General features: G+C 35.2%; 1 protein-coding gene across 8 annotated transcripts in view; it reads left to right on the top strand.

Annotated features, from left to right (window-relative positions):
* The window catches only part of CADPS2 (calcium dependent secretion activator 2), a 281,254-nt gene that overhangs the window by 220,966 nt on the left and 38,651 nt on the right, over positions 1-21,637 (top strand). For 7 of the 8 annotated variants that reach the window (XM_053942794.1, XM_053942793.1, XM_053942792.1 and 4 more), the window contains 4 exons: positions 1,206-1,309; positions 4,920-5,076; positions 11,793-11,934; positions 19,998-20,153. In XM_053942794.1, coding sequence (XP_053798769.1) covers positions 1,206-1,309; positions 4,920-5,076; positions 11,793-11,934; positions 19,998-20,153 — 559 coding nt within the window. Of the gene's footprint in view, positions 1-1,205; positions 1,310-4,919; positions 5,077-11,792; positions 11,935-12,063; positions 12,184-19,997; positions 20,154-21,637 lie in introns of all 8 variants that reach the window. The other variant, XM_053942788.1, reaches the window with a different exon arrangement.

Below are 21,637 nucleotides of genomic sequence, written 5' to 3'. Positions count from 1 at the left end.
GCTAATGGTCTATGTAATGATGAATGCAAAGTGGGAAGGAAATGTCAGCAGATTTTTCTGCATATGCTATCCACGTGATCCATAAACTTGAACAAAAAAAAGAGAAAATAGAATTCCTGAAACCCTCACTGACCTTGTCATCAGCTTTATAAGTTCTCTGCAAACCTGGTTAAAGTGACCATACATTTATGCTTAGCAACAAGAGTTTTTTTAAGTAAACAAGTTCTAATAGCTAATGCTGAAATTATCCCTAAAAATGCAGATTATGTAGTTGGACAAGTTACTTTTACTGATTAAAATGTTTGCAAAAAAATTCTGTTGGACTCTTCCCTTAGCTCCTGTGATTTTTCCTGAAATCTAGTGCTATGATTTTTTAAATTGCAAACTAATTGTTGTTTAATTTCCCTGTAAGTATTTCGGTTACATTTGATTTACCTTTGCTGTTTCTTTCCTTTTTGAAGTCTTCTGGGTAGAATGAGTGAGCCTCATGTCATTTGTAACTTTTGCATTTGTGCTTCTTTTAGGTGGAATTTTTAGTAGGCTTGTATTAATTCTGTTATAAGATACTTACTTCATAATGCTGCTTTTCACTATTGTACTGAAAAGAATTCAGATTCACCTTTACTGATGAACAGCAGGTAGAAAATTAGTTATTTGAATTAGTAGTTATTAGAAATTAGTTGTATGAATTATTGTGGTTTGCATTTTTCTTATTTTTAAATATACCTAAAACGGAGTATCTTCTTTTGATAAAAAAATTTTGAATTTTTGACTGCTGCAAAAGGTATGAATTTTGCTGATGACAGTAATGAGTCAACTGGTGAGAAGACATTGTACTGACAATAACAAAAAAGGTCTCCACTCTCTGCTGTCTTTGTATATATGGCCTTGAAGAGAAAAATTAGTTCCTTATTGCAAAAGTTGAGCATCTAATACACTGATGCACCTGTTATTTCTCACATATTAAATCAAATAATATTTACAGTGACCACTGATGTTCTTGTGAATTTTCTTCTCTTTTTAGTAATCTGGACATTCAGCTCTGTTTATGTGTATTAAATCATTATCCTTAACACTTGAAATTTCTTTTACTTTCGAAATTTGTCAGTTTGCAGCATTCCCATTAGTTTCTGACATAATTTTCTCTTACTGTAAATCATATTTGTAACTGAAACAACTTTGGTTTACATTTTATATTCATATAGAAACCATGAATCAAGCAACACCTGCAAGAAAACTGGAAGAGGTTCTTCACCTTGCAGAACTCTGTATCGAAGTATTGCAGCAAAATGAAGAGCATCATTCAGAGGTGAGGCTGTAATTGCATTTGCCGTAGAGAATGGTTTGCGGATTTTCGCTCCTCGGATGTGAAGCAAGTCTGTCAAGAAACATTTTAGTTTTCCTTTCTGACATATGTTTAAGGCAGTTCACATTTACAGAGGAATTAGAGACTTGAAGCTTATGTAAAGTGAAATGAAATAAAACTCTACTTCAATTCACCTGAATGAACTGTAGGTTTAGAAATTACAATTAAAGAGCATAAAAAAGAGAAAGCATCTTTCTGCTGGAGGTGCTGAAATAGTATGGAAAACATTCGTAGCCTTATGCAGTTTTTCCTTCCAACTTTTCAACTGATGTTCAAAATAGAAAGAAAATATAACTGAATGCTGGTTTTCATCATGCTGTATAGATCTAGATTATAGATATAAAAATAATGATAAGTATAATAATCTCATTCCCATTGCTCTTCTTTTGATTGGAAAAGTATGCTCTTGAACTTGTGCTTTTAAAAATGGCATTGTAAGGTAGAAGAAATAAAATAAACAATTTTATGTTTCTTACTTTCACATCTTTTGCTTCATGATACAGAAACCATAATAGCTACAATTTTAGCACCGCTTATGCCAAGGAATTACAAAACTTAACTTGGCCAGATACACCTGTATATATTGTTGAAATTTAATTAATAAATACAGTTTTCTAAGGTTCAGGAAATTGTTTTTAAAATGTTCTCAAGAAACTCAATAAATATTTTTTTTGGAAAATATGCAAAGGGATAAACATTATTTAGTATATATAGTTATAAAATATGATCATTCAAAACATCTGGTTTTATATCACACTATGGAATCTGGGTTTTAGCTTGCATCTGTCATGTGTGAACTTGTTATAGATGTTTTATCATATACTGAAGAAACAGCTGTTTTGATGATTTGAAATTAATTCCCTGGAGGTCCTGTTCTACACTACTGTTGCCCCTGTGTTACAGTATAATGATTTCTTAATAAAATGTATGTATTGTGGTCTTTGTCTTTGAGGACCTGCATGACTGTAAGAAAATTTGACTTATGTGGAAAAGAACACAGAAACAAAGCCCGGATCAAATAATCAGAAATGATTAAGCATCTCTGTTCAAAGATGCTTAGAAAGCATTCTATACTACTTATCTGCAGTCAGAGATGTGGTGTTTTTCAGGATAAGTATATTGCATGTGCCTTCAGAAAAATTTATTCAGCAAAAGTTCACAATCTAATCTAAGGTACCTTGAAAAGAAAAAAGATAATTCTAAGGTTATTTTCCCCTTCCTTTGTTCATGTAATACATGTTCAATTTCACTGAAATTTATAGGGCATACAGAATTTCAGTATTAAAATATATCTGAGAAAAAGATTGCCAAATTATACATTCCCTACTTAAAACTGAATATTAAGTATCGAGACTTCACATCATAATGTTATGCAAATGTTCAGTGTTTGATGCTACAGTTGACAAAAAGGATCAGTCATCTGTAAAACAATATATCACATTTTTTAATACTAGATTTTTTTCCCTTTTTTTTTAATACATAACATTTACAAATTTCGGGGATTCTCAAAGGGAAGAGAGGTATGTGATTTCTGATGAACTAAGCATTGTTTTGCTCTGCTCATAGCATGGAACTGTGCATTGAACATGTAGCAGAAACTGTTTTGTTGTTTCTGGTGTTGCATAGCCACATTTATGTGCCTTCTAGAATCTAAGAACTCCATTCTTTCTTTAATTCAGGCAATGTTTCTATTCTCTTAGAATGTGTGTCAACAATTGCTAATTGCTTTTAGCCTATTATTATCCATAGCAACTGTGCTGTTACATTTAGCTTTAACTTTTTTTTTCTATTCTTCTCTCTTGCTGCCCAAGTAATGATGCATTGTTCTTGAGAGAGAGTCAGAAGAATTTCTGTCTGGGTTTGAAGTGTCATTTACAACAAGGAAGAAAAATGAGAGAAAGTGTGCTCATTTTCTAGTTTTGGTTTTGCTTTGTTTTGAAATTTTGGCAATATTTTCTGAAAAGAGTTTTGCTTGCTTAGAAGGGTCCCCTACCGGTACCTATATACATTTTTTATTTTCATGTAGTTATTTGCTAGAGGAAGGAGTCTATTCCTTTAATGAACTCTTACTTAAACAGGCTCATTAATAAGAAATTTCTTCCAGTTTGATGAAACTGAAAGACTCAGTTTCAAACTCTTGCCAAAGTTTTTGAAGCATTATCTCTCCTCCTCACTATGGTGCCAGTTGTCATCCTTTAGTCCTACCACTAGAACACACAAAGTGCTTTTCAGTAATAGGAGGAGATGCTCAGCATTTCTTTAGAACCTTTTGCCAATTCATCATTTCTCTATTTGCCCCATGTCAGAAAGAACTACAGGCAGTCATCAGAACTACAGGCAGAACTACAGAAAGTCCATGATGGAAAAACACATTTGTAGACCCCTTTACAGAAGTTGTCTTTTATTTTATGCCTTTCAGACCTGACTACTTAAGTCTGCACCACCCAGGGCATACGTTTCATAAACACAAGTGAAGATTTCTCTGAATTTATTTGAAGCTGGGGAAATTCAGCTCTTGTGTAGATCAAGCTAGACATGTTCCATGCTGGCAACTCAAAAATATTCAAAATTACATATTCAAAATGAGTGGCATAAGTTTGAAAGCAATGACATCTTCCTGTGTTGCATGTGTAGGCATTTCTCACTGTCATATGTTCGTATAAACCCTGAGAAAAACACTCTCAGCAGGATTCAATGTTCATCCTGTTTCATAAACTCCCTCCACCTTCATCCTTAACTCCAGAATCACAAAGCTCCCCCTAATACAATGCTCAGCTCCAATACTGACATTTAAAAGCCCAGGTTTATGTATGGTAAAAAGGTACAATAGTTATATGTCTTTAATGAAGAACTGGCTTTACTTGCTGATTATCTTTTTCACAGATTTCTTCTCTTCTTTAAGGATTGCCTAAGAATATAAATTGTTGACAGAAAACTGTTCCAACATCTTAAGTTACTGAAAATGAGTATAGACATTAGTGAACTTCTTAAGATTTATAGCTTTGCACAAGAAAAACTGGATGTCTTCCTCAGAAGAAGCTGACATCTTTAAGGCAAAAATAGGAATTAAAATCACTCTCTAACTGTTAAAATACCCCCTCAGACTTCAAGTAATAAAATTTCACAATAAACCATCCTTTTTGATTACCCAATGAATGAAAAATGTATTTGTAAAAATTTGTTTTAAAAATAAATTCATCTGCTTTAGAATTTAATGAAGTCAAAAGAAACATGTGCAGTCATGTTTTCAAGAGTAAGGCTTTCATGCTTTTTTTGCTCTCTCGAAAAAAAGGCATTTATACTCTCTTTTTTGATTTTTTTGGTGTTATATTTTTATTCTGATCATATGACCTTTCTCACAATAATCTGTTTGATTTCTTACTTTTTTGATGCAAAGTTTTATAAAATATTTTCACATTTTTCAGTTAGCCCATTCTTCCTCCCCAAATGAGAGGTGACATGATGTGACTTACTCAGATGTGTTCTACCATAGAAAGAACACATCTCTTGACTTTGGCTTGTGTTTTGTAATTCTATTTTGTCGTGTTTGCAGGCATTCGCTTGGTGGCCAGAATTGCTGGCTGAGCACGCAGAGAAGTTTTTGTCTCTGTATTCTGTTGATATGGATTCAGCACTTGAGGCACAGCCACAAGACTCCTGGGACAGCTTCCCACTTTTCCAGCTGTTGAATAATGCCCTCAGAAATGACAGTAAGATCTTAACTTTTTTAACATACTGTTTGCATAAGATTTTTCAATGTACCCACACCTTAGAAATGTGTTTCTAAACAGGATAATGCTCAAAATAAAAGTGACAGTGCCTGTTTTTATGATACATATCCTGCTGTTCCATTTCCTGCAAGCTGAAAAGTTTCTCTCTATCCTTGCACCATTTCAGTCCTTATTCTGGCAGTGCATTAACCACTTGGTATTCACAAATTGCTTAGTTTTGAATCAGTTATGTAGAAGTAGAAGAGGTATTGATAGTTTGCATTTAATCTATATTGCTTAAATGAACTTGTAGTTTATATTTCCTTCTAAGCCTTCTAAACTACTTTCATACTAGTTATGTCTATAAAGGTATAGTAGTGTTAGCATGAATGGAATAAAATACACACAACAAATGTTCTTTTTGGATCCTTTATTGGACAAACTGCAACTTCAGAAACTTACTAAAATTGCCATGATGGCAATTGAGAAGGTTGCTGAAAAGGGTGCAGGAATTTTTCAATCTTGCTGCAGATCTCATAATAATGCTAAATTACTAGAATAGGCTTAAGAAAGACATTTTGTGAAAACTTCCATGTTAAAGCAACTATTACAAATATTGTAAAACTTTAACTGAAGGACATAAAATAACTGTTGTATGAAATATCACACCTGTATACCAATTTCAGTAATTCCCTAATGGTAATAGATATATTAAATGACAGTTTCTGGCAGGTGAAAGCCATCTGGAAAATTACACACTTTTTCTTTTTCCAGAACTGCTGGAAAGAAACCATGGAAATTAGTCACCTATTAATCAGTGGACATGTTAGCAAGTGGCAAGTGACCGTTCTGCCAAGAAGTGATTCCCAAGTAGAACATACCTCAGTGCTTATTCTTTAATTACCAGCCTTTTCACCTTATAACTGCATTAAAAGCATTAGCAAGAGCTTCCCATGCTTATATAATCAATTTTACAGTCTTCCAAGGTAAAATAAATAATTCTGACTTTACCCTAAGTGAAAATCCTTTCCTGAAATCTATCACCTTCATAAAGATATATTTAGAAAAAAAATCGAAAAAGGGAAAAACTGGAATGTGGTCTCATGAGGATAAAAAGGCTAGTGTTAATAATTAACAAGGAGAGTGAAGTGGAGTAAATTAGCCATAATAGAGCCCACAGTGACTGGCAAAGTCACCTCTCATTATCAAAAAACTCATTAGGAAATGAAGAGGTGGAAATCCCACTGGGTTATTCTCACTCTCTGGCTATATCAGAGATTACTTTTCAGACTTCTTTCAAATGAAGAACAGTTAGGTCACCATATTGCATATTAGGTTAATCTTCACTGAAATTTGGAGGACTGACACCTGCATGTTATTCTATCTTGAGAGCATTAAATGAGCTCTAAATCTTTGGTGCATGAATCAGTTTTCACATAAACCTGACATGAGAGAACTCCTAACAATAAAGAAACAATCTTACATTTACAGCATTAAAGAAAACTTGCATGTGGAACTATTTTTATAACTATGTCACGAAAGTATAATAAAATAACTCTGAGATCATGAAAATTGATATTCATGTATATTCAAATAATAGTGAATGTGCTATTTTACACAGTGTAAAAAACATTGTACAAGATTCAAGGCGAATACTTTGAAGTCAATCAATTAACAAGGAGAAAAAAATGCATTTTCCAGTATGGTGTATTATTTTTTATGAAGAGAGGGGTGGATGGGGAAGTCCTGACTGAATCTTCTCATTTCTTTCATGAAGGACTCCATTTTGTGTCACCTTAAGACTCTCCATTTTTTTCTGACCTTATTCCACAAGGAAGAGTACATCAGTAATTGCATTCCCATTTAGTCTAACTGAAAGACTTTTAAAAATGGAGGGAGGAGGATGATCTTCCCATCTTGTAAAATATTTCAGCTGTTCTCATGAGAGAACAGCTCTCATGAGAACATCTAACTGCTAACATCTAACATCTCTCTGCTAACTACAAAAAGAGATTAAAAAATTACATTTGTTGTGGAGATGAATAATAGATTAAAGATAAATTTCTTGTGCTTTTTCAAATTGTAAATATTTGAAAAAATTATTGTAGCTGCTTTTATAATACACATTTTAATGATCTACAGAGTTGCTATTGTCCACACACAATTATGTCTGACTCTGTAAAGCTTTGCAGATTGTACAGTGATAGCAGTACTCTGCATCTCTCTAGAACAGCAAAAATATTTTTTCCAGAATTAGATGTTCATAAAGGGAAGAAGAACATAGTTGTCCCAGGATTGTGTCTTATTTACTGTAATGAACATGTTACTTTTTTGTCCAGAGAGCCTATAAATTATACTTGAAGGGGCCTGCTTTAGAGGGCTATTTACTTTCTGTAGTTGTTTAATTATTCAGATTAATCTGGTTTTTAGTGCCCAAAAAACAGACATATTAATTCCTCTTCATTCAGTGTGGTGTGAGAAATATCTTTTAGCGGCATATGCCTAGTTAGATGAAGTGTCTACGTATTTTGCTTGTTATAGAGGTTTTCCAACTCTATATTCAGTATTCTGATCATTTCCTTACCAAGTTTTCTCTGCAAGTGTCACTTGCTGACACTTTGTCCTGTGTTATTGCTCAGCACTATTGCATTGCTACCTTGGCATGAACCAGTCAAAACCAGGAGTATTATAAAGGTGACTCATAATCTTCATTCTCCTTCAAGTATTACTCAGTGGAATGTGTGTGCACCTGCTCTGACTCTGCCACAGTCTGCTCTAATGGGCAGAGAGGCTGATGAAGCTGATTTAGAAAAATCAGCATGTTGAGTGTTAGCCTTTTGAAAGCCATTGCCATAATTATGGTTATTGACTTAAACAGGAATTCTCTGATACACTTTTTTCCACTATTTGTTGCTAGTAGCAGAGTGGCAAACACCACCAAAAACGGAATTATCACCTTCCTGCTTTGTTACAGACTGTGTACCACTTTTGGACTAGAATTTATGTATAACATTTTACCCTATCTTAAACTAGAGGGTAGAGTTAGAAAACAACTTGGATTTAAGGTAATCAGAGCAAACTGTATACCCACCCCAATACCTCAAACCTTACACTTGTCATTCATTGCAGCGGGTATCTTGGATCGGGACTCAGTCCTATTAGGAACTGCTTTGAAATCATAACCTACCTTCAGATAAGAGCTACATGTCTTGGTTACTGATACTGAGAGTTAACTCAGGCTGCATTATTCCTTTCCAGAATATGCAATAATCCTTTTTCCTAATGGGACTTTTACACAAAGGTAAATTGTGTAATAACCTGTTTATGTCACTCTATCTTGTAAAGATTAAATAAATTTTAACCTTCCTTTCACAAAGCAAACCTCTAAATTTCACTTTTAAAACATATCTTATATGTACGAATACAGAATAATTTCCATATAAATTGGGACACTTGCAATTTTTGCTGCCATTTAACTAGCTGATTAAGAAATTCTCTGTGGAGGCAGACTATAAACAGCAAACGAACAGGAATATAAACTTCCTTTTCACATGTCATGGTTGAGTTTCAATTGCTAGAAATATAATCTGGACTCTCAAGGATATTTCCTTCTTCAAATATACTCTTTCTTATTTTGGATTTAAAAATATACAAGAAAATTCAAGTTATCTTTTCCATAGAATCCTATGAAGCACAGGATAATTACAGACTCTCTGACAGAGTGCTAGTTTTGTCAATGGAAAGGAGACTCATGTTAATCTGTGCCTTTGATTCTGCAGAAGCTTTTGAGGACAGCATGATATGCTGACTCCAGAAAAACTCCTAAGATGTGCCTGTATTAGTAAAAGCAATAGAAGCCTCACCACTTCTGTGGTACACAGGCACAGTAGATTCATTTCCTATTGTTAGAGATGAAACCTCATTTCAGTACTGAATCACTAGACTTTAGATTCATCTTTGATATTTTCTTGTTATATTTTAATATATTTCAGCTAATATATTTCCTAATATGGAAAAAATTTAATAATTTTCTTCGTCAACTTCAATATTTCTAGAATATCTAATTCAGGGTTCTGTTTCTGTTCCCATAATGTGTTTTCCTTTAATATTGCCTATGCATTACCTTGCTCTGGAATAGGCTTTCCTTTTATTGTTGCTTGTGTGAATATGGATAGCTCATATGATGGCTCATATGAAGAGGGTGTGGGGTGTCTATATTTAAAAGACAATGGAGAATTAAGCTACATAGCTTTGAAGACAAGTGGTAGTTGAGGGATCTGAAGCGTGGCATTTCCTTAAGGATCTCTCGTTTTCCATCTGCTTTGATGCACAGGTGGTACCTTTTGGCAAGATCAATTTTAATCACAGGGTAAAGTGCCATGAGTCTGATGATACTCAGCTATATCACTTATCTCTGTGCTCTGAGTTCTTTCCCTGCCCTGCATTGATCCTTGATGGAGATCTCCAGATGGGTAAATCAGAGCTGCCAAGTCCTGAACCCTGGGAAAACAGAATGCTCATGGAGCTGTTGATCCAAGACAGTTCTCTTGTGAGTGTGTACCCACATACAGAGGAAATTCCGTGGAGGTGAAGTGTAAGTCTTGGCATAATTTTGGAAAATTTCACTTCCCTGTAAAGACTGGTGTCATGATGTCAGGAAAGTGATTCATCTTTTGAAGTTGAACACCTTTATTGCCTGTGACTTCCTAAAATTTCATGCTGGCTTTGAAATAACAAGTCACCTTCCTGCCCATGAGGCTTCATTACTGTAATTCCCAGAGCACTGCTTGTAGCAGAGCATTTCTGCGGTGTGCTCAGAAAACACTAAGCTACAAGTTTATCCCTTCAAGTAACTGTGATTGCCTTATTAATTACAGTTCTTCACTGGTTCACTGTAAAGCAGCAAGATTGATTTAATTGGCACAGTTGTATTCTTGTTGTTATTTTTCAGCTTAAAGTTGCCTTGAAAACTCAGTCTAATATGCAAATGGATACCAGCAAACATTTGTTTCTCAAAGGCAGCGTCATCAGCTGTTTACTGTACAACCTTTATATTAATATCCAAATCCTCCTCAGTCATTTTTGTTGCTGGTAAAAGGTGCTGTAGTTTTAAGATATATAAGACAATTATACATAGAGAAAAATAACACTGTTTTGAATTCCTGATATATAAATAATAAGCCAGAACTAACTAGTTAACAATTATTTTGAGGAGCAATGTAAATAATGGATCGTGTTTGTAATGGACTCAAGGTATTCTCAAGGGTGGATTCTCAAGTGTTTAATAAAGAGATGATCCTATACCTCTGCCTTTTTCTCAGTGGAAACCCTAATAATCTCTGCTTGCTACCTAGCTGCCTCTTATTATAAAACTTCATGTATCTGATATCTTCACCCCTATATCTAAAATGGTTGGAAATTAGCTGAAAGTTTGAAAACTCTTAGCAAGAAAGGCACAAAACACAAAACCAGAGAGAGCTGATCACATAATATTGTTTCCTCATGTAAAGGTGATTGATACAATATTTCCTATTACTCTACAAGAATGTTTCCAAGAAAATAGTTTTTTGCTTTCAGATCATTTTATTCAAGGAAAAAAGTAACACAGTGTCCAGACATTCAGCAACAAGGGCACTTCCTTGCAGTACAAGTAGCAGTAGGGGACAGAAACTTGACGGCACATTTTCCCCGCAGTCTCCATCTCTCCCATGTTCAGTTTGGACTGGACATCATTCAGGAATGGAAGGCAAATAGTTTCTGGAAGTTATAGAAATCATTTTGACATGTTAGACATGGAGTGGCATTGATAGTAGAAAAAAAGGGATTGTAATTTTAAAGGATGGTGTCCATGGTGAGCCCTGTGATCCAACGAAGAGGAGGAAGCTTCCTCAAAATGTGGTTTTTGGTGCCCATCCAATTATACAAGAAGCCTTGCTGGAATGGGTAGGAGGAGAAACCCACAAAAGAATTTAAAACAACAGAACACGGACAAGAGAAAACAAAGGTTGCCAAGGTCATGACATTTTTCTCAGTGGTTGAGCTTCTATGATTTCCATATGCACATGGGAATACTCTCATAGGTTCTTATAACAGTGCTAGATTAAAGGGTGACTGCAGACACATTCAAAACATGAAACATATATTCTCTTGGTGGGATAGGACATCGGTGTGCTAAGAGTTAGCATTTGCTGAAAGAGCACTTCAGCAAATACAGGGACACGTAGGAGTGATGGCAAACTAATTTTCAGATTTTGAGCATGTTCAGTTTACATGTGTATGCAGTTTTTCATGTAGTAAGTCCCATCTGTGAAGTAGGTAATACTCTACTGCTTATACATGGCATTCAAATACTTTTTTTTCTTTGTTCAGGTATTTTTGTCCTGTCTTGGTGTGGAAGTAATGAACAAAATTGCTAATGTTTAGATTCTGCAAAGCATATTTTTAATTTTAAGAATATGCAAAAAAGATTCTGGTTCAGTAAAGAACTTCAGTATGTACCTACTTATCGTTACACTGACAGTTTGAAATGTACTACACTGTCCTTATGGAACACTTCATTTATCTTTTCTGAACTGTATTTCTTACAAAGCTAGATCTTATTCTTATAATGCCTTTGTGTACAAAAACATAATGCCTTTGTGTACAAAACATTTTAAGATACACTTCTTCCTGTAACAAAAGGTCTGACATTTTTGTCTGTCATTTGTTTTTTAAAGCACTTTTATGCAATGGAAGGTTTCACAAGCACTTGCAAGAAATTTTTGTTCCCATGGTCGTCCGCTACATTGATCTCATGGAATCATCAATCGCTCAGTCCATTCACAGAGGTCTTGAACAAGAGTCATGGCAACCTGTCAAGTAAGTGCTTTTTACAAAATCTGAACAAAGCACCTGCTTATAGCTTTCTGTCTAATAAGGGGTTCTCCCCTGTTGTCCTCTAAATATTCTATTTTTTATTGTATTCCTACATTGTTTATTTCTTCACAGGAGCATCACCAACAGTCTTCCTAATGTAGCTCTTCCAAAAGTTCCAAGTTTGCCTCTTAATCTTCCACAAATACCTAGCTTTACTACACCAACCTGGATGACTTCTTTGTATGACTCCACGTGTGTATTCTTCAATAACTTTCTGACTGTATGTCAGCTCTGCATGGCCTTGCTAGTGTTCTGTGCAGCTGTATTTGGATTGCATGGTGTTTATCCTCTCTTAGTTGGAAATTGTTGTTTCTTGGGAGTGAGCCAAGCATGGACTGTTAGTGAGTTCGCTTTCTAGTGCATTAAAATATAGCAGTCTTAAACCTGATAACTTAGAAAATCAACTTTGCAAAGATCTGCCATAGCAGGAATGATATTTAATACTCTAAACAACCTAATGACTCTTTTGAATTAATAAGCAGTGGCGAACCTTTTAGATTATTGATTTTAGATTGTGGTTTTGTAAAATGAGGCAGCCCATTATATTTTTTGCATGGGTTTAATTAACTCATTTTATATTGTTTTGGAAAATCATTGATTGTAAATATTGTCATCAGATTAAATAACCATGTTACAGGAAAATAGTAAAATGTTAATAAGTACCAAGGGTAGAAGTACATCCCTTTCTTTGTTTACTTGAAAAAAAATATTACTTTGTGATTTTCCCCCAACATTTCAATGCTTTCTGGAAATATTCCCATAGTTATAGGTCTGATTTCTGTCTGAGGACACATTAATATATGTCAGAGAAAGACTCAATAGTCTTATTTTAGCTAAAGTTACATTAGGAAAGCATGAATGTGAAAGACTTTAAAAAACACACATTCAAAACACATACGTTGATAATACCATTTCAAGACAAGTGTTGTCTTTTCAAGTTTCATGACAGACCCCTAAATAGCATAAGATCTATTTCTTCAAGAGTTAATACAATCATAGAATACCATGTTAAAAGGTACCTCAAGGATCATCTTATCCAACTTTTCTTGGCAAAACCATGGTCTAGGATAGCCTAGTGCCCTGTCCAGGAATTTTTTTAAAATGTGCAGTGTTGGGCAAGCCACCAATTCCTCTGAGGGAGATTATTCCAATGGCTGACTTGTCTTCATTGTGAAAAATTTCCTCTACTTTCTAATCAGAAACTCCCCAGAAGTAACTCTAACCCATTATCCCTTGTCTTTTTCATGTGACTCCTTGTAAAAAGGGAGTATTATCAATGTTGTTCTGCTGTTAATTCCCCTAAAAAGTGACAGAATTCCTCTTAATCCTTGGCTTTGATACCTTTTGTATTTACTATAGTAATGCTAGGTTTCTCCTGATGTGCTTATGCAAGTCATTTCAGCTTTGAATACAAACTAATTGGCCTTCGGGAACTCAAATTCCTTTCTGTTATCCCCAGGTTTTCAAAGGTCACTTTTTTTCCAAAGAATAGCTTTCAGAGTTAAGAGTTGCTAATCTTGGATGTACTCTTGTAGTCTGCTTTCTAGCAGCCCCATGCAGTAAAAATAAATTGTATAGATAAAATTTCATGTATTTTGAAATACTGAATTTATAATTAATACAGATTCTGGTTGGAGGATTATAGTAGTAGATCTTTCCTAAATAAAGGGGTTTGTGCAGCAATATATCTAGTCTGTTGTCAAAACATGTGCAAGCATAGTAAAATTCAGCCATGGGCTCATCCCCCTTGCACATGTTCTTGCATTTAGTTTCATGGTATATATGACACAGTATGCATAAAATCCTAAACTAACCAGTGAGGTGTTCATAGCACTTGATGAGCAGTGAGGTTGACATGCTGTAAACACTTGCCAGAAGTAGCTATCATTCTGCTGCTTTTCAAGAGAAGCGGGGGTGAACAGTGTCTCTTACTGTGGTTGTGACCTTTGTAAGGCCATCACCCCCTTTCAGCCACCCCACACAGCATTCTAGAAGAGATCTGCCATGATTCTGGCTCTGATGGAGGTACCTCTTAATGTTCTTTCCCCAAAACATAGAGCTTTGAGGTTATATTTATAAAATGGGTATGAATTGACAGTCTCAATTGAAGGCAGCATGAAGTTACCTTTACAATACTTTGGTATTCAGGCAATATTTTAAAAATCAGCCTATCTGCATTCTGATAGAGCCAAGTACATTCTTATAACGGTCATATATTTGGGTAAAAAAAAAAAAAAAAGCAAAAACACTGTAAGTCACTTGTCCCTCCTCCCATGCTAAGGAGTTTCCTTCTTCCTCCTGGTAATGGTGGCTCAATTTCTGGCAGAGGAAGTGGGTCACTTTCACTGTTATGTAATAGAAAGGAGGAGGGTTTTATTTTCTCCCTCTTCTCCCATCCCATCTTTTTCAGGAAGAACACACTTGCTAGTTAAGTTCTTCAACAAGGAGTAACCCAATACTTTTGCTCCAATACAGCTAAGCAAAACCCAGAGCTTCCTGACAGTTTTCCCTTTCAGTGTGATGAACACCCCAGCTTAGATGGACTAGAGGGGTACGCTGAATTATACATACAGTCAGCAGAGTCATCTAATTCAGGAGCACAAGTGGACTCCTCTCCAGTGCTTCCCCCAAGTCTTTCTTTCCCACTTCACTGTGCTCCCTCCTCCTGGCCACAAAATTGATGATTTGGCAAGAAGATGACTATGTATATCACAGAGTTCTGCAGGACTTTCCTCCTTCTCTTTGAAAGTGATGATTTTGGCCAATTATTCAATATCAGTTTGAATTACACAATGAAGAATCTAGAGTCAAAAAGAATGAGAATGACTAGTCTGTGAGCCGACTGTGTTAAAGGTTTGCTGAAGTCCTGTGTCTCTTCTGTCTGTAATAGAAAGAGAATTATTATTCTCCAAACTTTACTAAGGTTTGTGTCCATGCTCTCAAGCTCATGCTTAAGTATATTCATATTCAATAGAGCTATTATGTGCCTACATAAGAATTTTGCTGAAGAAAAAGAAGTGAAAATATATTCACAGTTGGGCATCTATTTGTGTGCTTTATTGACGAAAATAGATTTTCCCAATTTTCACTTTAAAGTTGCTACAATTCTCTTGAACATTACAACAAAACATTGTTTATATTTTTTAATTAATTGTTTGGTTTTTTGTCCTTGATCATTTGTTTTGGAGCAATAAATTTATGCTACTTATAACCGCATTTAGAAAGATCATTACCTTTTTTCCACTTCTTTTTGGTTATTGGAAAGTGAAATGTGAAATGGGGAAATTGTTATGAGTAGTAGTCTATTTTTCTTGATTGGTCTCTGGAGAAGATAACTCAGAGGACACATTGGCTAGACATGCAGAGCACTGTGAATTACTCTTCCATTTGGCTGAAGATAATCTTAAAGAGCAAAAATGTTTGAATATTCTGTAAATGCTTTCAATCAGCCACGACGAGGAGTTTTTCCTTACTTATTCATTAATTCAAATATACTATTTTAAATGGCTTTTTTTTTTTTTTTTTATCTTCTGGACCTGGCTTTTAAGTTAGATATGTGGGTAATTTTAACACACCTGAGGTTGTCTGTTGCTATCAGGTGCCAGTATAAAACATCAGCTTAAGGAAAATTCAAAGCTGAGGAAACCTGGAATAAGATATGTGTTTATAGGAGAATAGTCCTGTCTTGTCTTCCACCCAGAAAAAGCAACATCAAAGGAAACGTGTCATCTATATTCCTCCTCCTATGGCTCAGCTGTAATGAGTGATGAGGGAGACAAGGCTGGGGAAGTCACAGTGCTCCAATAGTGATACAGAGAGAGTTGGTCTGAATATGTCTGAGCTCTTGTGCTGGACACCTCTCTGTGTGTTTGTGAGTGCTGAAGGAGTCAGGAGACCATCTTTCATCTCTGTTCTGAGGAGTTGTGTCTGCAGTGCCACATACATTCCAGTGATAGAGCTTACCTCCAGTAAAGTGGTAGGAGGCCATGGCCTGCATTTCTAAGGATGGATATTTAGAAGTATGGCCATAGGACTCATGGCATGGTGAAATCTGGCTGATCTGCTTTCTATGAATAAAGAATTTTGAATAACTAGGTCCTATTGAGCGTTCTGGAAGACAAATTTATATTCTGGGGCAAATTTCTTTCCTTCCAAAAATACTAATATGCAGTAAGAAGACTTAAGAAACTTGTTTGGGTTGCTTGATCCTTAGGTTGCCTCAGTCTTGAGCTGAGGGAAGTCATGGGGGGGTAGCTCTGTCCCCAGTGTCTTTGAGGGACTGTACACTAACTGATGCTTGCAAAGGTTCTGCTCCATCCTTCTGCCTCATCTGCTGGTGAAAAGTAGAGAGATGGGGCTGAGTGCAACTGACACTGAAATTATTGAAAATCCTGTTCTGTTGAAGAAATTCTCTATTGACTTTCTGAGCCCTGAAAATGTATTTTGAGGCAGCAAAAAGAATGAAAAGCTGGAATTCACAAGCTGGGGGCTCACAATGGATGTAGTGCTTGTGCTGTGTTTTGTAAGTGGTCCTCCCAAAACACTAGTGGATCGTATCTCAGTAGTAACCTTAAAAAAACAATTGCAGTAATTTGTAAAATGACCATCCCTATCCATGGTAGATTGTAGAAGAAATTAAACCAGCTGCTTTTGAATCTTTGGGTTGATTGATAATATTCTTAGATATTAAATACTTATATTTTCATATCTCAAGCCACCCTATGGAGTTTCATATGTAGGCAAGAAATTATTCATTCTACATCTACTCTGAAGTCATGTGTGGGAGTATCTTGCTACCAGTGTACTTTATTAGTGTACTGTTTGACTAATTGCTACTGCTTAGGTACCTGGTAAGCCCAGTGGGAAGCTGCCTCTTTCAGCTGTCAGTGGATAAGTGAATTAAGGCTGCATGCAATTCCTACATTTGATATGCTGCAGGTTCTTGGAGAAACATTATGTCTTGGATCTTATTTTTGTGCTGTGTTCAGTATGATGCAAGGCATAAAGCCATAAAATAATTTAAAAGGGACCTCTGGGGATACCTGGTTCACTCTCCCAGTCAAAGTGTGACCAATTGCAAAGTTAAATTCCCATTAAAATAAATTTGAATATAACAGGATGTGCATAATATTTGCCTCTTTTAATCCCTGGTAATCTTCTGTTACTGCTATGACATGATTAATAAGAATGGACAACTAGACAGTACCTGAAAAGTTAAGTTTTGGCCAGCAAAGCAGTAGAGTTTTAATTTTAAGAGTTTTAATTTTAAATCTATGGGTAACTATTATTGTTTTTAAAGAAAGAATGTCAGTTCAGTTTCCTGGTAGAGCAATATTATTCCTTTCTTTAGACTGAAGTAGCTTTACAATGCACATTCAAATCAAAACCTTTCAGTAGCCAAGAATGTGTCCTGTCCCTTCACAAAAAAAAAAAAAAAAAAAAAAAGGTTCTCAAATTATGGATACAGATTCAATCTTGATTCGAATGCAGGAATTACCCCTGTGCCAGGAGGACATAAAATCTGAGTTTAGCTCTTCTTTTGCAGCATTTAGCAAACAAATTAGACATTTGTTTTAGGATGTGTGAACCAGGAACAAACAATTTCTGTTGTAGCATTTTATTTTCTTCATCTTATTAGTACAATATGTTAGTCAAATTCAAATGTCATTGGACAATGCTGAATAAAAAATTGAAGGATGAAAACTCAAAATGATGTGAAAAGAGAACAAATAAATTAGTGTCGCAGAGAATTAATTCTTTCATGAACTGTGCCTGTTATTACATTTATTATAATTGTGAAATTTTATTTGGTAGTCTAATTAAACAAAATTAGGTGGCTACTACAATGTAGTAGTAAACGAAGTAATAAATGTGCATAAGAATATATTTGTGTTATTATGAATTCATTAGTCCTCCTGAGTCCTAAAGAATTTCCTTTGGAGTTCCATCAGGTGAAAAAGAAACAACTATGGGAAAATAAAAAAGATTAAATTTTATTATCTGATGATGGAAATGATTAGTTTTGTTTCTTGAGAAAGTTTGGTTTGTTTTCTAGAAAATATGTGTTTTTATCAACAGTTATATAAATACTGAGATTGTCCCATTTCTGTCCCCATATGATTTGTCCTTATTCTTTACCCCAATCATCTCAAAACTTGATTTAGTCACTTTTGAATCAGATAAGGTCTAAACAAAGCATCTGCCAGCGATTGAATATCACAGCAGATGCAATGATATCTTCAATATTTGCTTGTCATATAACTTAAAAAACAGTCTAACAGGTTTATAAATTTTCCAGAAGCTTTGGTTGTTTTTTCTTTCTGTTCCTTAATTAAACTTAGGGATGTATGAAAGTGGTCCCTCAGCAGGTAGAACCCCTGTGCAAATTGTAACCTTAGCAGTCCCATGGGCCTTTTTCCTGTTTCTGCTGTTTTCTTTCAAGACCACAATACATTACAAAATTAACAGTTACTGTGTAACATAAGTGGTGAAAATATGTATAATATCGAAAAAGTCTAAACTAAAAAGTGTGTTGGGACTGTGTAATATCCTGCTATGCTCCATGATGAGATCAAAACCTGCACCATTAAAACCAGAGCCAGAACTGGTCACCCAGAGAAAGCCTTTTCCTTAGGCAGGAGCCCCTGCTGCCAGCTTGTCATGGTCCCCTCGCCTGGTCTGGAGCTGCACTGGGCACCAAGGCAGCATTGCAGATGACAGCTCTGGCTGTGGTAGCAAAGGACAAGGGGGCACGTGGGTGTGTCTGGAAGGTGATGGATGCGAGTGTGCAACTGAAGCAGTGCCCCTGCTGCATCCCTGCTGCTCTTCAGGGCCCTGAATGTGAGCTGTGCTTTAATTCACCTCACTGCCCGCTGCCTTGGCTACAGCGGTAGGACCCCGTGGTGGTGCCACTGTCTGAGGGGTGCATTAGATGGGCAGATATTAGAGGTCCTTTCTGGTTGTTTCATTCTGAATCTGACCCTGCTCTGTCCTGAGCACAATCGTTGCTCATTGACTCCTTCCATGAGAGCAGGGATCATTTAACACTTTGATAATTCTCTTCTTTAGTCATAAGGCAGAAGAAGCAAAATTATAGTAGAGATGTATTTAAACTCTTTGGATCTGAACTGGGACTGTCAGACTGAGTTTTGGTTGCTTGTGTCACTCACATCCTGGAATTCAACATTGCATAGTATACACTAAACCTAAATGGTAACTCAGGTATTGAAATATAACACACCATGAAAATGTAATTAATCTGTATTGACAGTGGAAGTGTAAATGAACTTACTGCTTAGTTTAACTTTTAAGTTGTTGCATTTATCACAAGTGATTGTATTTAAATTTAGCAATCAAATCAAGGTGGAAGAACTTTAAAACATTATGGGTAATCTGAGATGGCATAGAACCATATTAATCTGCTGGTTTTGTTTGTACACCAATTTCTTTAAATAGTTTCTCTTCTCTTTTTTTTTCCCACCCAGATCTGATGCTATTCCCTCAGTTAGAATTCATGAGCATTTATCAAGGGGCTATATTTATGGTTATCCCTTTTACAGTATTACTACTAGCATCCTCATTTCTCTGGTAGACTTATCTACCAGAGTTATGAAGGCAAGAAAATATATGCACAAAATCTTCACTGTGTTGAAAATATCCCTACTATTCCTGTACCCTATATTTCTCCTATCTTGATCTGAAACTTGAGCTATTTCATTTTCCATGCTCCCCAACATCCAATCCACCTCCTTATCCAGCCATAGTTCTCAGCCAGCAAATGAGAAATCATTCACTTTTGTCACCCTAAGGGGATATATTTTAAGTTACCCACTACCATTTTCACATTTTTTAAATAAAAGCAACTGTGCTAAAAGATACACAGAAATGAAGGAGGAAGGTGGTGTGATAAGAAAATCTTATTACCTTAATTATGTGGCAACTGGGATAGACATCCATACATTTATCTTCTGTTTCTTGGGGGCTTTGTTTTGTCTTGTTTCTTATAGCAATGGATCAGCTACATCAGAAGATCTTTTCTGGAAGCTGGATGCTCTGCAGATGTTTGTTTTTGATCTTCACTGGCCAGAACCAGAATTTGCCCACCATTTAGAGCAGAGACTTAAACTCATGGCCACTGACATGATAGAAGCCTGTGTTAAAAGGTACAGTTGAAATGATCACTTAAAAATTAGGAGAGATTTGAAAATTGACACAGGCGGGATCATGCTGGCTTGCAGAGGTATATCTATACCAGAATACTGGAACTGGAACCAGGGCAGTTCTAAAGAGATCATGACTTCTGTTCATTTACAGTATCTGGCAATCAGCAGTTTGGCAACATCTAGGAAATACCAAGGAGAATTTCTCTGTCTGTTGTGAATAAACCCTTGGAAGTGAATAAATCAAGTTTGGATTTTTTCTATTCCATATTAGTGGAAAATATTAACAGAACTCAGAAATATATTACAAACCTAGAGTGACAATATTTCTGCGTTTATACAACAAACATAAGAAAGCTGCCTGATAGTCATCCAACTGAAATTAAGTTTTGTAGTGCTAAACTTCTGAAAATTACAGAAAATGTAATGCTGTTTTTCCTTGAGCTGTATCTTAGCGTTATTGGTATATTCTTTCAAATTAAATATAGGTGATCTGAAAAGACCTTGCCATAGGTTTCAGTAAATATCACTAAGTTTAGAAGAAATATCTGTATGTCTAGAAAATTTACAGAGGTCTACAATCAGGTGCTTCAGAAAGCTTAATCTGGACATATAAAAATACAGATTTAAAAAAAATAATAGAATGGGGGAAAATTAATTTTGTAGATAATTTGTGTTAATCATAAAATGCAAATATTACATTTTGCATATTACAGTATTATGTAATATTACAATATTACACAAATATCAATAAAATATTGATAAGAGAGGCTAAACAAGCAGAGAATCTTTACAGATGGCATAGTATTGCATTATTTTCTCTGAACACAGTAGGAAAAATTAGAACCTCAGGCTATGAGCCTAGAGGTTCAGGCTATGAGTAGAATCTAAGGATATGATCCGTTGCTAGAGCTAGAGTGATGAAATCATTATTAAACAACAGAAACATTTAAAAGAACTTTTCTATTTTATTATAAAAGTGGAATGCTACAGGGAATGGAATAAAAGTTAAAGCTCTAACAAAGAAAGGTAGGAAACACTAAAATTAAAGCAATCCATCTGTTGTAAAGAATTTGGCATAGAAGCTCAGTCAATTACAATTATCTAAGAAATCTTAGAAAAATTGTGAAATCTTAAAGGACTGGAAGACTATTAGTATAATCCTAGTCTAAAAAAACATAGAGTAGAAAATGGATTATACATGGATTATATTGATTTGAGCTAGAAAAAGAAAAAAAAAACTTTACTGTCTCATCAACATGACTATAAAATATCTTAATATTTTTAACTTAATACATAATATACCAGTCTTAATACACTAATTATGTTTTTGTATGGTCAAAGATACTGTATGTCAGGTAATAAAGATTAGAGTAGCAACGCAGAAAAAAAATACAGAATTCTTTCTATTATAACTCTTCTTGTGATATTAATATGATCTTAAGAATTTTTAAAATTGAAATAGGATTCTTCTATTCCCATCTTCT

The sequence above is a fragment of the Vidua chalybeata genome, chromosome 5 (assembly GCF_026979565.1).
Source record: "Vidua chalybeata isolate OUT-0048 chromosome 5, bVidCha1 merged haplotype, whole genome shotgun sequence".
NCBI classification, from domain to species: domain Eukaryota; kingdom Metazoa; phylum Chordata; class Aves; order Passeriformes; family Viduidae; genus Vidua; species Vidua chalybeata.
The sequence above is the reverse complement of the archived record's forward strand: the minus strand, read 5'-3'. Positions and strand labels throughout refer to the sequence as shown.